The 16,064-nt window shown below is 38.9% G+C and overlaps 1 protein-coding gene and 1 long non-coding RNA gene across 4 annotated transcripts; one reads left to right on the top strand and one right to left on the bottom strand.

Annotated features, from left to right (window-relative positions):
- Positions 1-383: 383 nt before the first annotated feature.
- LOC111343573 (uncharacterized) lies at positions 384-11,706 on the bottom strand. Its single transcript, XM_088738850.1, has 4 exons — positions 11,193-11,706; positions 2,781-3,077; positions 1,409-1,744; positions 384-1,102 (listed from the first exon to the last, which is right to left on the bottom strand). The coding sequence occupies exons 1-4, from the start codon at positions 11,704-11,706 to the stop codon at positions 822-824; spliced, it is 1,428 nt and encodes a 475-aa protein (XP_088594976.1). The 3' UTR covers positions 384-821.
- Positions 10,553-15,656, top strand: LOC148741287 (uncharacterized). 3 transcript variants are annotated; one of them, XR_015993314.1, is made up of 3 exons: positions 10,553-10,804; positions 11,185-13,533; positions 14,178-15,656. It is a non-coding gene; the product is annotated as an uncharacterized LOC148741287 (long non-coding RNA). The 3 variants fall into 3 exon arrangements; XR_015993311.1 differs by having other exon boundaries at positions 10,553-10,814; XR_015993313.1 differs by having other exon boundaries at positions 10,553-10,843.
- The last annotated feature ends 408 nt before the right edge of the window (positions 15,657-16,064 follow it).

Raw genomic sequence — 16,064 nt, 5'->3', positions numbered from 1 at the left:
CAGAAAGCTACAGCTTGATAGGTGGCGTTTCAAACTTTTTCACAGGTCTCGCTATGCCAACACATTTAACAAATCAGATCCCGCAGATCACCCAAACCTAACATGAGAAGTTCTTTTATATATTTTCTTGTCCTGAAACTTAGTCGTAGGTAAACTTCCTGTGCAACTTAAGCTCTTTTTTAATTATTCAGGCTTAAAGGTGAATTTGCCAATACAGTTTCTTTTGATCAAGTTTCGTGCAACAGTTTGACAATATGTTATCACTCAGTTCGTTACTAAAGCTTCTCAGATTGAGCTTGGGCTGTCTGTGGTGTCAGACTTGCCAAATACGTCAACACCATGAGATCTTTCTTGAAGAAAGAGACAACCATCATTCATGTCTGTTACACTGAATTGAAAAATCTTTATTCATGTATGGTGAGCTGTTTATGTACTCGGGTGAATCATACACAAGAGCCATATTACAGCTCTTTATAATAAACTAGCAAACATAGTTCATGCATAGTAATAGAAGGCATCACTGGATCAAACACACTTCGTGCCCTGATTCGATCAGTGTGATCAAAATGTAGGGTCGACCTCTGTCGCTTGGCTGTGTACGAAATTAATTCTCACCTTCCCGCCGCCCCTCCCCAACCCCCCCTTCCCCCCGCCCCTCCCCCTCCCCACTACAGAAGTCCGATATTTTGCGATAGGAGAGTTTAAGCTCCTGAAATGATTAGTAACCTTATATCATCTGAGTTGAGGTCAAATAATTATCGTCATCAGAAATACTTTGAGCGAACAGAACGCCCTTAAAATGATAATCCTATTTTGAATGTTTAACTGAATACTTTTCGAAGGTCATTTATTGCGGAGTAAGTGGACGCCACGCCCCCAAATATTCCTACAGCAATGAGTTCATACAAGAAAACCTTGATATGAAGAGGAATATTACGTTCAATTCTCAAATAAAACAAACAGGGAAATACAAAGGTCAATGCAGTTACTGTGGATCCTCCAATGAGAGACAGAATGGGACCAAAGTTTGGGATGAGCTCGCCTATGCCAAGAATAAGACACATGATGGCGGTGCGAAGAAGGCACCGTTCGACACTAAATCCTGTAGGAAAAGGAGACCGAAAAATGACATAAGTTAGCGTAGGTGTCTAACCTGAAATGGCTGTATAGGTGGGGGTTCAATGAACGGAGACGCCAAACAGTTTTACGTGTAGGAAGCAAGAAACAAAAAAAAAAAAAACACTTATTTTGCACTTAGATGAGCACAGCTGTGGACCCCAAAGTTTTCTCGATCATATTCCTTGTACAATATTAAATTCTAAGTTATTTTACGAAATAGTTAGAGGTAATCGCAACCCTTGCTTCCTACTGAATCAGTGAGATTAAAACTGGGTGTTTTCACACCAACCTTGAGGTATGTTAAAAAACTCTTCAAAAGACTGTGATACTGGGTTTATCACAATCACAAAGCTGAACAGCAGGTGAAGTGTGATCAGAACAAGCACAATGTCTAACAAAACAGTAGCGGTGTTATGTCCTTCGTGTTCCACACTTTCGAGAATGTTCGATTTGATGTCCTTGCCGTAAGCCATAAAACCGAGGATTGACACTGGCAGATACATGCTTACAACACCAACATAGGCCCAGAACACAGAAATTGGGAACTTGGAGCATTTTTTCATGTCTGTCTGAATCGTTGGAAAGGTCGAAGCACCACCAAAAGAAAATAATATAGTTCCAAAAGCTAAAGGAAAGAAAAAAATAATCAAAAGAACACAGCATTGAGGAATGGGCATAAAGGTTCACTCAAAATTAAAGCTACCATTCTCATTTTTCCTGCGAAATATGAGCCACGCAGTTAATTGTTAGCTGTTACCTATTATTAAAACGTTGACGTTTCGCGGCACATTTTTGTAAAGAAAATGAATAACAGGGGTTGATAATCAAATCGTGGCCTTTTTATTTTCAATTAGAGGAAGGGGCAATTGTGAATTTATTAAACCAGCTAATTGGTGAGGGATTTTTTTCACAATGGTTAACCTGGTTAGTCGATTCGGCTTCACCGAAACTATTAGTAACTATTCAACAAGCAGATTCCATGTTGCCGTGCGTTTGTTTAGTAAGAGAGAACGGATAACGTCATAACGAGGTAACAAATAACAAAATGGCAAACGAGGCGCAGCCCAGTGTGTCACTGATGTTCGTGTAACAGGGCTGAATAATGAAATGCTACGTCAGAGGGTATGGGGTTAACAACGCATGCGAGGTCCAAAATCAAGCGAAATTAGCGGAAATAACAGGGGCTGACATTTAAAACCGAGGCATTTTCCTATTTCCACAGTTTTTAAGGAGAAAATTAAATTCCAAAAATTTTTAGGGGGTGTACAAAGCTTTTGGAGGTTGTTATATGAGAGAAAAGCGGCAAGGAAAACGACGCCTCGAAGCAACAGAATAGGAAATCACCCATCATCGGGAAACGACTCAAAATCCGTTTTCCGCGGCAAAATAGCGCATGCGCATACGTTATTCAGCTCTGTCTTTTCTTGCCACATTTTGACGTCCTCTGTGATCTCTTACGGTACAAACCCACGGCAACCTCGAATCTAGTTGTACATGATAAAAAAGCAAAAAGGTTGTTAATGGGACGTCACCCATGCGTCTTTCCTTCAACGGAACATAAGTAAAAACCAATCAATATGTTTGTGTAACGTAGCTTATCATATAATTCTACGTAAGTAGCATATTCAATCATGATCTTAGGTCCACCTATGAATTCATACCTGAAAAGAAACTCTCGAAACTCACGGTAGGTTGTTCAACGGTATTCAAATCTGACGGCATATCTAATGCGATGCACACACAGATCATCAAACAAGCCACTGCTGTTGCCACACTGGCACCGACAGCTATCCCCCAGAAGTCCATGGGCGTTCCCAGCCACGAGCAGGGCAACAGAACAGCAAAACAAATCACCAGCCAGATACGCAATTTACCGGTTTTGCCAACATCAGCCACGTGCAAGTTGACAAGATTGGTCAAGTTCTCCGCCGCCAGGATCAAAAACACTACACACACCCCTAGTCATAAGAACACATTTGTAACGTCAGATAATACCTAAACATCTCACTGCCCCAAAATGGATGTTCGCTCGAGATATAAAAATACTACTTTCAGCGTCTTATCGAAGACACCGAGGTTATTAGTAACTAATGTTGCTCATGATATTGACGTGAAACAATGTCTCTCTCTGTTTCATGCGTGACATTACGCTACACGACAGTTGAAAAAAGGATTGAAGTCAAATCACTGTTTATTCAACTACCTTTAATGATAATAGTCCAAGAGGACTTCACATTCTCAAAGCCAGTTAGCGAAAGTACTTTAACTTATGTTGTAGAAGTTATATGTGAACGGTCTGAATCGCCGCTACAACTCAGAGCGAAGTTGTTTCTGTACGTGTAAATGACGTCAGTTCAGGTGAGAATAACGGCGAGGGATAAAATGGGGCGAAGCAATAGCGATAGAGTCATTACAATTGAGAGTACAGCTTTTTGTTTTCCTTCGGGATTTGTGGCGCGGAATGTAGCCGTTTTCACCAAAATCCATTCGCTGCGATGGAAAGGGGGGTGGGGAGGTGAAGGAATATTGACCACGATGATATTCGTAGATGATATACATTTGCACTACAAGATGCTAGTGTACCTAAAAATTGTTAGGACTCAACGGAAAGGATATAATTCAAAATACCACTTTTGTCCTCTTGTGCTTCTGTTATATTTTATTCAAATAGTTCGCGACTCTGTATAGTCTTACATCGGCATTCGATAACTAGTTTTAAGAGTTAAATGTAAGCTGTAACGCGAGCATTTAGAAATGAACTGGGAAGAACTGAAGGGGCATGAGTAATGTCGAAAAATGTTTCACGAACTTAACTTGGTTTTATGCGACCTATGATCCTTTGCAACGGCTGCCACGCCTTTTGCCTGCTGTTAAGAAGACGTTAACAAACTTGTGCGCGCGCGACTCGCGTGCGCGTGCTTTGAGATTACGAAGTAATCTCGTAAGCAAATCAAGCGGACCCTTTTTAATGTTGACGTGTGCGACTTTTAGAGAAGAGTAGTTTAAGTTTTTTAGTTTATCGTTTGGTTGTTGTCGTTTGCCGTAAGACTTCAATTTTCTGTGGTAGAGTGTCTGTTTGGATTTCCCGTTTCGCTTCCGAATACCTACCTTATATTGAAGTTCGTTTTGGTTCAATTCTTACAAGCGGGACTGTTGTTTTATGATAAGTACTTGGATACCACGACTACGTTAAATAAAACGATTCAAGGCTTGTCCGTAAAATATATCCTCGCTTCATAGTGTGTCTTCATTTGCGAAACTCCTAGTTGTCGTCGAAATTTTGCTTCGCTTGTGTCGGCCGCTACATCCTTTTTATTTTTAATTAACAGCTTGTTACGTTTGTTTCTTGTTTAAAACATTTGACAAAAGATACACCACTCTTTATGTTTGCCTCGTTTTCAAATCTGCTATAAAAATTTAAAAAGATATCGGAATTACTGATGCAAATAAGACCAATCAGTTTACTGCGGTGATGGTAATAATGTTTATTACATTGCTCGCAGGCGCCCGTGGGCAAGATGAAGCGAATCCTGTGTTCTGATTAGCTACCCGAGCATGGTCAATGGTCAGCGAAGATGGCGGGTGGCCATTTTTTGCTCTCTGTGAATTTTCGATATCTTCAACCTAAATGTACATTTCTTGTAGTGTTTCAGGAATTATGTACATGCTGACAGCTTTTCGGGTCCCTATTGTAGTGTTTTCTTACGATTCATTTATGTTTTGAAAACGAAATGCCAATAATTAAAGAATTTGATTTGCTCCTCGTCAGCAATCTTCAACGAATTCAAGCGAAGTTGGATGACCTTGTTAAGCAAATGAATGATAGTTACACAGCTCTCCAACCAAAGCTCGATCTACTCGAAGCAAGAAATGCGAGTCTAGTAGCTGAAAATGCTACTCTGACTAACAGACTGCAATCTTGTGAATCCTGTTTAAACAATTTGGAACATTATTCCCGCTGGTATACCCGAGGTGAAAGATGAAAATACGGATGACATTGTGATAAAGGTTGGTTCTTTAATTGGATTAGAGTTGACGAGAAATGATATATCAGTGAGTCATCGATTACCAAAAGGATCTTACAGTGCTGCAGTAAAAGGATTTAGAACATAGCTTGCAGAGCCGCGCAATCAAATTCTTTATACGTAAGCGTGCTCAAAATCCCGATAGTGCACGCTGATAGCGTCAGCAAATCGCTTCGCCATAAAAATTTTGTTTTTCGCGCGAGCGGCCATTGTTAGCGCGGGGTAAAATAAAATATTCCGCGACAATAATGGATACAAACAGAGACTTGGCCAACTAGTCCCAAAACGAAGACAATTTTTCGACCTTTTCCCTTGGGCTAGAGTTCTTAAATGAGGCAGAGAAAGAGAAAAACAACGGAAAAAGGAGACTTGGTATCAGCGCCGTCACGATTCGCTTCAATTGATATTGTTGTCCGTTTTTCGCGTCAGATTTGATGCACAATTCCACCCGGCTATGTTCTAAAACAATTGGTTCATGCTTTTAGCTGTGCACCATCGAGTTATGGAGCACGTGGGAAGTTTGGAGAGCACTCAAGAAGCTAGAGTTGCCCTCGGCTATTGCCTCGGGCAACTCTTGCCCTTCTTTCGTGCTCTCCAAACTTCCCGCGTGCTCCATAACTCGATAGTGCACGCTAAAGCATGAACCAATTGTTAAGTAAAAGAACGTAACCTTTATACAGCTTGCGGGCTGTCGCGGCGCTTTCGTGAGCGCTTGCGATACGCGCGTGCAACCAAATTAAAGGTCGCGCGCTGATGTTATGAGGCCGCACGTGCAACTAAACTAAAGTTCGCGCGCTGCTCTATTGCGTCCGGTTACAAAGGACCTCGAGCTTCCTCGAACACTAGCTCGAGTCCCTAATATTATAGTACAGTTTGTATGAAGGGAGACGAGAGATCACTTTTATAAAGGAAGAAAACACTTGCGAGATAAATCGACAAGAGACTTGGGTCTTGTTATATATTGGGACATAGTTAGTAACTATGATTGGGATAACAAAATTTACATCTCGGAAAACCTTACCCAAGCCAAAAAGGATCTCTTTAAGGAAAGTCTGAAAGTTAGGAAGGGTCTAAAGTACAAGTTCATCTGGACTTTTTATGGTCGGACTTATCTTCGGAAAGATTCAGAACGTCCTGTTGTTGCTCTACAGAAGAAGTCTGACCTGGATATCCTGAAGCAAGATGGTGGAGTTCATTCCATTCCCAGCGGCTAACCCAACTGGTTAAGTTACTTATTTATGGTACAGTTCTTTATTACATATGACGTTTACACATATAGATAACTTACCACGATTTGAACTATTATCTAAACTTGACAAGATATCCAGTCTCATCCATCATGAAAATAACTTTATGCAGTAGACTAACTTCCAATATTATACCTTAGAAGACTTACTTAATAATGAGAATCTTAATCGGAGCAAACAAACTCTTTCTTTTTCTACTATTCACTTCAACATTAGAAGTCTCTCTGCTAACCATGAGAGTATGACTTTGCTGCTATCACAACTTCAGCATGCTTTTGATGTTATAGATCTCTCTGAGACAAAGATAAAAGGTAGTTGTGATCCAACCAACAACATAGCTATCAACGGATATGACTTTATTTTAAAGCCAACCTTAACTAAAGTTGGCGGAGTTTGAGAAAGGTAACATATTCTTCTCAATCATTTTAAGACCTTGAATGTTGGTCCGGCCGGGGCTTGAACCCTCGACCTCCCGCACAACAGTCCAGCGCTCTATCCATTGAGCTAACCGGGAGGCGGTTTGCACGATTCCCAGATTGCACGGTAATCCTTTTACAACTAAAAAAAACAACTGCATCCAAGTCGGTCTGGCAATAAAAATTACAAGTTAATAATTTTACTATTCTTTACTGCAGAAGCAGCTTCGCATTGCGTACGTGGAACGGTTACGCAAGATAAAAGCGCAATTGTCCGTTTTACTTTACATCGGGCAAAATCACTTATAATTAAATATTAAACTTTGGCAATCGCCACATCAGTTCTACAATTGAACTTTAAGTAAAATATGCATGATGTGTGAAAGCTGAAGGGTTCAATCGATCTCTTAATTAAGCTAACTGAAATGTAAGCTTAAATATAAATAAGAAACACTTAACTTTAACTCGTATCGTCTTAGGGTTTTGAAATTCGGCACCACTGTATATAATTGTATAAAATGCATGGCGTCTTATTCCAAGTGCAATTGTTGCGCTCGCTGACTTTCTTGCATTCAGAATCCCTTAAAGACAACCTTATTCTTCCACTTTTTGTGTTATACGCTCCATTTTTGAGTTGATCACCAGAAAGCTGAGTAACCAAGCACGTTTTGCTGGGTGTGCCGGAAGTGACATATGGTTTGTTCTTTTCACCTTTTTCGAACACTATGCTTTCTTTAGTTTCAAGCAGAAAGCTATCCCCTAAAAGACAGCAGCAACAAAAATAATTGGATATTAATATATAGAAAATAAAACGTGAACCTTCTGTACAGTAGATAACTGTACGCTACCTTTTCACCTAAGAAGACTTTTTACCTAATAGCAAAATGTTTGCCGTCGCGACAGGACTTGATGACATCATGGAAATTTGCGACTGCCGGAAATTTCTCGACCACTAATTTGTCTACTTTTATATTCGTTTTTTTTTTCTTTCGGGAACATGACTGTTGTCCCTTGGGATTATCAAAAAGTTAAAAATTAAAATTCCTTTGAACGAGTCGGTAAAGGACTGGACAAGATGTCCGGCAATCAAAGGATTTGTCCGGTCAGCACCCAATTTTGACCGGACATTGTCAGTTGACCGGCCGTTATTTGCAGCCCTGAGGCATAAAGAAACAAATCAATACGGCTTAATTAAACTTAACATGACGGCAACAGTACCATTATTCAACATTAGACAAAATTTCAAAAGAAAAAAGCTATGATTATTTATGGGTGACTTTAACATTAATCTCTTAAACTTTGAAGACTGTCAGTTAACGGAAGAATTTATGATTTTCTACCAAATATTCTACCGTGAGCCTACAAGAATTACTTTAATAGATAACATTTTCTTTAATTCTCATGAATTCTTCTCTATTAGTAGTAACCTAGTCTCTGATTTGACAGATCATTTACCGAATTTTTTTATTCCTTAATACTTTATCTTGGGCATCAAACAATGGGACTACTCCAATTTTGTTCAGGAAGACCTTTTACTTGATGTTCAGGCTATTGAATGGGAAAATATGTTTAAGGAGAATGATATCAATCACATATTTGATTCTTCCTACTCTGTAATTATTAACTACAAGAAATAAACATGCTCCTCTGAAAAAACTAGGTAAAAAAGAAGCTAAATTTCAGTCTGAACCTTGGATTTCACAGGGTATTCGAAAGTCTACTAAAACAAAAAATAAGTTATTTAATTGTTATGTAAGAAATAAATCCCAAGTTTATCACTCTAGATATAAATTTACTGAATCAAACTAAAACATATTCTAAATGTTAGTAAAAAGCTTTAATTATGACGAATACTTCTCATACCATGTCAATAATGTAAAAGCTACATGGATGGGTATTAAGCAATTAATTAGCCTTAAGGGTGGTAAGCTGTCTTTTCCAAGCAGATTAATAGTTGGAGATGACACTCTTACTGTTGCCAAAAGTTTTGCAAATGCTTTTAACAAGTATTTTTCTTCAATTGGCCCAACATTACCCAATGCTATACAACCAGGAAATAGATCTTTTGTAGAATTCTTGACAACTTCAATATGCAATAGTTTCTTTGTAACACCAGCGGTGCCTATGGAAGTTGAAAATTTCATTTCTAATCTGATTGCAAGCAAAGCACTGGGGCCTTACAGCATTCAAATGAAAATGCTTAAATTATTGAAAACAGCTTTGAGTTATCCTCTATCTTATTTATTTAATTGTTCTTTTGCATTAGGCTTAGTTCCAGATAAACTAAAAATTGGTAGAATTATCCCTTTATATAAGAGTGGTAGTCAGACTCTTATATCTACCGGTAATTACAGGCCTATCACTTTGTTATCTGTTTTCCATAAAATAATAGAAAAATTAATGTATAAGAGATTAACTGAATTTCTTGATAAGCATAATATATTAATTGAGAATCAGTTTGGTTTCCGTACTCGATGCTCCACTACCCACATTACAATGCTCATTACAGATGAAATTCAAGGGGTCATTGAAGCAAAATTATTATACTCTTGTGGTATATTTTTGGACTTAAGTAAGGCCTTCGATACAGTAGATCACAGCATTCTATTTGCTAAAATTAAAAATTACGGTATTCGTGGCATAGCAAATGAATGGTTCCAATTTTGTTAGTCTTTGAAAAAATTTACTCGTGCTTATTTATTTCCAAATTGCAATGGAAATCATGTGATTACCTATACTAATTATTGTTATGTTTTGGTGTTTCTGTTATTTAGTTATTTATTTCATTTACTTTTTTATTGTATACATGTTTAAGAAGTTCTGTAATCTATTTCCTTAATAAGAATTTAAAATGTAAAATGTAAAACGCCTCTTTTCTGACCTTATATTTATTTTCAATCACTATATGGTGGTCACCCAACTAGTTTAGCTCTTTAGTTATTTTGGGTGACCAGCAACTGTATGTATTTTTAATTTATTTCTCATTTAATTTGTAACTAAGGTAAAATTTACACTAGTTCAAATAAACCAGTGTTGTTGTTGTTGTTGTTGTTGTTGTTGCAAGATGGGCCCATCTCACCCGCTCGGGATTGCCCACGTTGATCCCGCGCATGAAAAAAAAAAAAAATTAGAACTACATTCATAATTCTTAGAAAATTTCGGCGACAGAAACTCAAAAATTGGCAGAAGATAGTCAAAACAAAGAAAACAGAAATGTATTTGTTGTGCCACAAATACAGTTGGCTTTCTTTCCTGGCTCTTGAAGTTAACAAGTCATTCTCAATCCTTAATAAAGCAAAATTTATTTTAGTATATGATAAATCCCTTATTAACCAAGCTTGTTTGGTCAAGATGGCTGGATATTAGCTTTGTTCTTTTTTCGCATTTTTAATGCACCTCGACTTCGCTTGGGTCCATAAAAATTAAAAAAAAGAACTCGGCCAATATTCAGCCATCTTAACCTCACGATTGGGTAATAACGCATATTTTAATATCGCAAGGATACTTGCTATTTCTAATAGTATAGGACAAAAATGCTGACTTCATCAGCCACGAGACATGCCTTATCATCATCTTGTCATTCATTTCACATCTACTAACTTGGCTGAGAAAATAATTTCCTTCAATTTTGAAATGCATTAGCTTATCCATTGGGAGCTATTGTATAAATAGTGCTCTCTACTGCGAGGATCGTGCATCATGCGTATCTAATACTGCAGTTCAAAATATATGAACTTCATATATTCATTGTACCATTGGGAGATGTTGGGTCAAGTTAGTTCTCAGCCTCGTTTCCATGTTCAAATTAAGAGCGCGTGACAGAAAAGGCCTGCATTTCGTAACGCATACCACAATTATCTCCCGTTGATAAATAGGTCTTTCTCTACCACAATCAAGTGCCAGACCTTTGGTGATGACTGAACGAAACTCGTTTGTTTCGGTATCTGCTTAAATACAAGTGAGAATCCACTGGCGATTTTCAGAAAATTGACTGCACGTGAGGATAAGTAAGGACTTTAGACTGCAACATATTCGTGTAAGCATAATATTCGTTTTCGTGAATTACGTCATGGAAAATAGAGGGAAATACAAAAGGCTAAGGTGAATTAAGTAAAAACCATAATTTGCCATTACCTCGCATGAAAATATTATCAAAAGCAATAATTGAATGGTAACCCTACAACCAAGGATAATACGTGTGTTCAGTCAATTCAGAGTTAGTAGTTACTAACTCTGGTCAATTGTAAGCTTCTGTTACCGATCCCTCCTCGGAGATCGGTAGCAGAAGTTCCCTGGCACCCGTTTCCGCGTTAATTTGCTAAATCTAAAACAATATCGAGTTAATCATTAGGCAATTCATCTCAATTTTATTCTAAGTACTGTACCGATTAGTGTGATGTTGATGCAGACAGTCACAGCCACTGATGCCCATCTTCCATAAGCCTTCTCTCCGATGGCTGAGTACGGGTATCGTACGTGTCCCTTGTACTCGCTATACCTTTCACGCAGAGTCGCCCACGATCTCCCAAGAACCGTTCCACAGTAACCTGAGGCAAAACAACACAAAACGAGCAAACCGAATCCTGTCCAACCGGCTCCAACAATGGCAGCAGGAAGAGCCAAGACTCCACTCCCAGCCATCTCTCCGATGATGAAAACTGCGGCCGTGAATACGGTTAAACCCTTTTGCAACTCCTCAGGAGAATAGTGCTCACCTCTTTGTATAATTTCGTCATTACTTTCAAAGAGATCCTCTTTCGATGCACCATCTGGATGGTGGTCACCGTTTTGGATATCATTTGCTACAGGTGGGACAAGCATATCGCTCAATTCTAATTTTAAATGTTCCTTCGAATCGGCCGTTTGCAATGGGGAGAGAGTCACATGATAGAGAAACATGCATGACAGCGTCACTCATTTTCGTCACGCGATCTTCACGCGACACTTGGGGTCTGGGTCATATGTGACTACCCTCCCTACTTTATTTAAACACATTTCTATCCTTCATTTTACAGAGAGATATAACTATCTTGACCAAAGTATTACGACCCATCGATAAGGAGCTTCTGTTACAAGGCTATTTTAGCAAACTTGTCGTCAATAGGCGAATGTATGAATAAAGTGTCTGCGATGAAAAGAAAAGGTGTCAGGGAGTTCAGCACACAAGCAGCTTCTGATACTTCACAAGAGGCGGTTAGCGGTTTTTGGAAAAATGAAACCGCTGCTGCCAGGGTGTAAAGCATGCTATGATACTTGCTCTATACCCGCGTGTCGGTGTCCGTGCCATCAGGCCCTTTACTCCGCTGCTCCCTCTCGAGACTCTCCAGTGATCCTTCAAGAGCAGGCGGAAGTTCGAATTCCGCCTCCCGGTTAGCTCAATGGATAGAGCGCTGGACTGTTGTGCGGGAGTTCGAGGGTTCGAGCCCCGGCCGGACCAACACTCAGGGTCTTAAAATGATTGAGAAGAATTTGCTACCTTTCTATGACATCAAGAAATGGTTAGATATCCTAGTCTTCTCGGATAGGGACGAATAAATGGAGGTCCCGTCTCCTGCAGGGTTGGGGTAGGAGACGTTAATTTCCCACACATGCACGAGATTACTGTGTGATGGATGTCCTCCCCAGGGGTGGGATGGGTGGGTTAATAATGGGATGGGTGGGTTAATAAAGTCTCTCTCTCTCTCTTTGACTGTCCAGTTAGTAAATAAAGATGATTTATGTAACGTCACTCAGGTGTCCAAATAATATACCAACTCGCATGTCGCACATTTGAAATGGCCCTCACTCAGAGAGCATTTCAGGCGATTAAACGCGGAGATACTTGTCAGAATATCTCTCAAGATATTTCATTTGACAGCACAACGCTTCCCGTACTTGTTGCAGAACGTATTGCGTCCTTCCTGAATGGTAAAGATCTGATAAATTTGGGAAAGACTTGTACATTGTGGAACGAAATATCTCGCAAGAACATCGTTTGGAAAATCCTCATCGAGAGACGGTTTGGACGGCAGGCAGTTTCTGAGAACAAAAATCCCGGGATACATTACAGAGGGCTTTATTTCAAACTAGCTACAAGTAAGAAGCCGGCTACTTCTTTTGATATAGTTTGGCTGAACGGTCATTATTTACAGAAAGCGAAAGACAGGGAAAGCACATATGGAGAAGTTCTTCAACTGAACTCTGTTTGTTGGCTTCAAATCAACCAGTTTTTCGCCGGCGTTCTTCCAGGAAAATACGCTTTAGTATGGCGTATGAAACTCGATGGAGTTTACTTAAACTCAAGGGAATCGATAGAATTCCGAGCAAGGCCGGAGGAGGGTTGTGGAAGAGAGCTTTGTTCGAAATGGACCGAGCATGATCTGAAACGTGCAGAACGCCGCTATGGTAGGCGTAAATGGTTTGAACAGAACATGGGGATTTTTGAATTGACAACTACCTGCAAGGTATACGTTGAGATTAAAGGAAGAATAAGTCAGTGGTGTGGTGGCATATCGTGGGATTATGCTGAATTAAGGCTACTCTAGTGATAACTCGATACAACGATCATCTATGGCAATTGCGATTTGATCCACAGTGATTAATTTCCGTTAACAAACCAATAATTTGTTTTCTGAAATAAGTCTTTTTTCTGGTCGCACTATGTTTTTCAATTTCGAAGTTTTTTGGCTAAGGAGTGTAACATTTCATACTTACCTATTTCTGGAAATGTGGAATATTCTTATTAAAGTGCACCTACACCCAAAATTTTTTTTTCGCTTAACGAAATAAGCTTATTTTTTGGAGTATTTCTGTGCAAAAATTTTTTAATTTGCTCAAATCTTTAATTTTCTATGCCCAGTCAAAATACGGAAAATCGGCCGCCATCTTGCCCCACGACCGAGTTTAAAGAAGAATGGCTCTAGCGGGTAATGTGACGTCAAATCGAGAACACGAAAGTCTGCATCTCACACATTTTCACTTGTTTGGGAAGATTGTCGTCGATATTGTCCGAAATATGCCGACTAGGTGTGTCGTATGAAGAATGTATGAAGCGCGATACCCTCTTGCAAATTTCGCATGTTGCTACATCCTTCTACAACACACTTAGTCGGCATATTTTCGGACAATTATCGACTACAACCTTCCCAAACAAGTGAAAATGTGTGAAATGCAGACTTTCGTGTTCTCGATTTGACGTCACATTACCCACTAGAGCCATTCCTCTTTAAACTCGGTCGTGGGGCAAGATGGCGGGCGATTTTCCGTATTTTGACTGGGCATAGAAAATTGAAGATTTGAGCAAATAAAAAAATTTTTGCGCAGAAACACTCAAAAAAATAAGTTTACTTCGTTGAGCGAAAAAAAATTTTTGGGTGTAGGTGCACTTTAAGTATCGATCGATTTGAAACTTCAACATCCCCCCCCCCCTCCGCCCCCTTAGGCAACCTCCTAGGTATTCAAACTTTTGAAGGATGTTTTGTTCAAATTCCCATCCCCTTGAGCTAGGATTGTGTTCAAATGCCTTAACCCAAGTGCCAGCTTTAATTTCATAGATGGTCACAGTTTTTGTAAAGGCAAGAGCAGTGACAAAGGCTCTCTCCACATTGGCCAGCAATTGAGTGGACACTTTTGCTTTAACTCCCCACCCCAACCAGGAAAGGGTTCATTTTTCACACCCCTTACCACGGACAACAATCAAATGCCTTTGGGTTACTGAAGGGGGGAATTTGTAGCTTCAAATTGATCAGGCCTAATAGTGTTCTTGCTTTGGAGATCAAATTTGTGCTCTCAGAAGAATCTTCTAGTATCTGAACACTCTTGTCTTGGATATGGTCAAAATTATACAAGCAACAGATAGAGAAAATATGGCACCCTGTGGCATCTGGAAATTACAAGCAAACCAGGTCGGAGCTATAACAACCACAAGTTCCTTTCTGGTTTATTACTCTCTCTTTTGGGTTTACAGTTAGTATTAAAGTTACATCAAGAGAACACTATGTTTTCTGTCTCAGCAGTCTGGACTCTCTAGATCAGATGGGTGCAAAGGTTTATTAATAATATACTGATATGCAACCTGCATATATTACAAGGTTTTTTTTTTGTTAAGTTGTACTTGCCTCAAGTTTATTGTTTGGTTTTGTTAATTTGTTAGCTTTGTGTTGATTTGGGCAAGCCCTTGACTTTCCTTTTAATGTTCCTCTAGATAATCAAAATAGTGTAAGGTATTCCACTAACTTGTTGGAACATGTACTACAAAGCTGAAAGCTATAACATGTTGATTACATGTATTGATTGCTTGGTGCCCCATATTGCCCAACAGATAAACTAATATATATAGGGAGGGGGGAAGTAAAGGAAGTGTCTCTTGTGGGCATATCTTAACTGGATAGCATAAAACAAACATTTCAGCAAATACATTTTGTGATGCTGTGGGTCATAATTTACAGTGATATATCATATAAATTTGAAATTTATCACAGTTAAATATATGTAAGATTTTAACTTGCATGGCTAATCAAGTGAAATCTGTCAGCTTAATTCTTAATTTACTGTAGAGAAGTTCTCACAATTGTAGTGGATGATAAATACAGAATATCTTTCATTACCATACCCAAACTCAGAAGTAAACAAAATTTCAACCAAGGACAAAGTTAAACAACAACATTTCCAACATACCTTCTGAATGTTGACATATGTGGCTTGTGGCATGATGAGAACATAATGATGAAAGATGACATCTAACAAGAAACAAGCTCAAAGCTAGTCATTAAAATTCTATGAAAAGTTTAAAATCTGTATCAAAGATCATTTGTTTTATTCATTTAATTATTTGCATGTATTTCCCAATAAAGAATTAATAAGAATAATAATTATTATTACTTTTCATTCATTTTCCTTTATCCAAAACCATTTCTTCATGTCTATTCTTTCGTTTGTCTGGAAAAAAAACAAATGATGGTGTTCTGAATGACCTTGCCTTCTGAGCGGGCAGTAAATCAAGTTATTAATGGAGAAATTTTCAATGGCATGTATGACTAATCTGAGGTCATATTACCTTTTTTTTTTTTTTTTTTTTTACTTCATTTGCATTGTGATTGGTCCAGGAAACTTGTGCCACCACCCCAGTCAAATACAGCAGTAAAATTAATTTAGCCTGTTGTGCAGGTGCCTTATTAGGGCAAGTTAAAAAGAAGCCTGTGACGGTTTATTCAACCAGCCATGTCTAATTTGGAGTAAGAGTGGACAGTAGGGGGGAGGAAGGCAGGAAGGGGAAAAAA

The sequence above is a fragment of the Stylophora pistillata genome, chromosome 1, assembly GCF_964205215.1.
Source record: "Stylophora pistillata chromosome 1, jaStyPist1.2, whole genome shotgun sequence".
NCBI classification, from domain to species: domain Eukaryota; kingdom Metazoa; phylum Cnidaria; class Anthozoa; order Scleractinia; family Pocilloporidae; genus Stylophora; species Stylophora pistillata.
The sequence above is the reverse complement of the archived record's forward strand: the minus strand, read 5'-3'. Positions and strand labels throughout refer to the sequence as shown.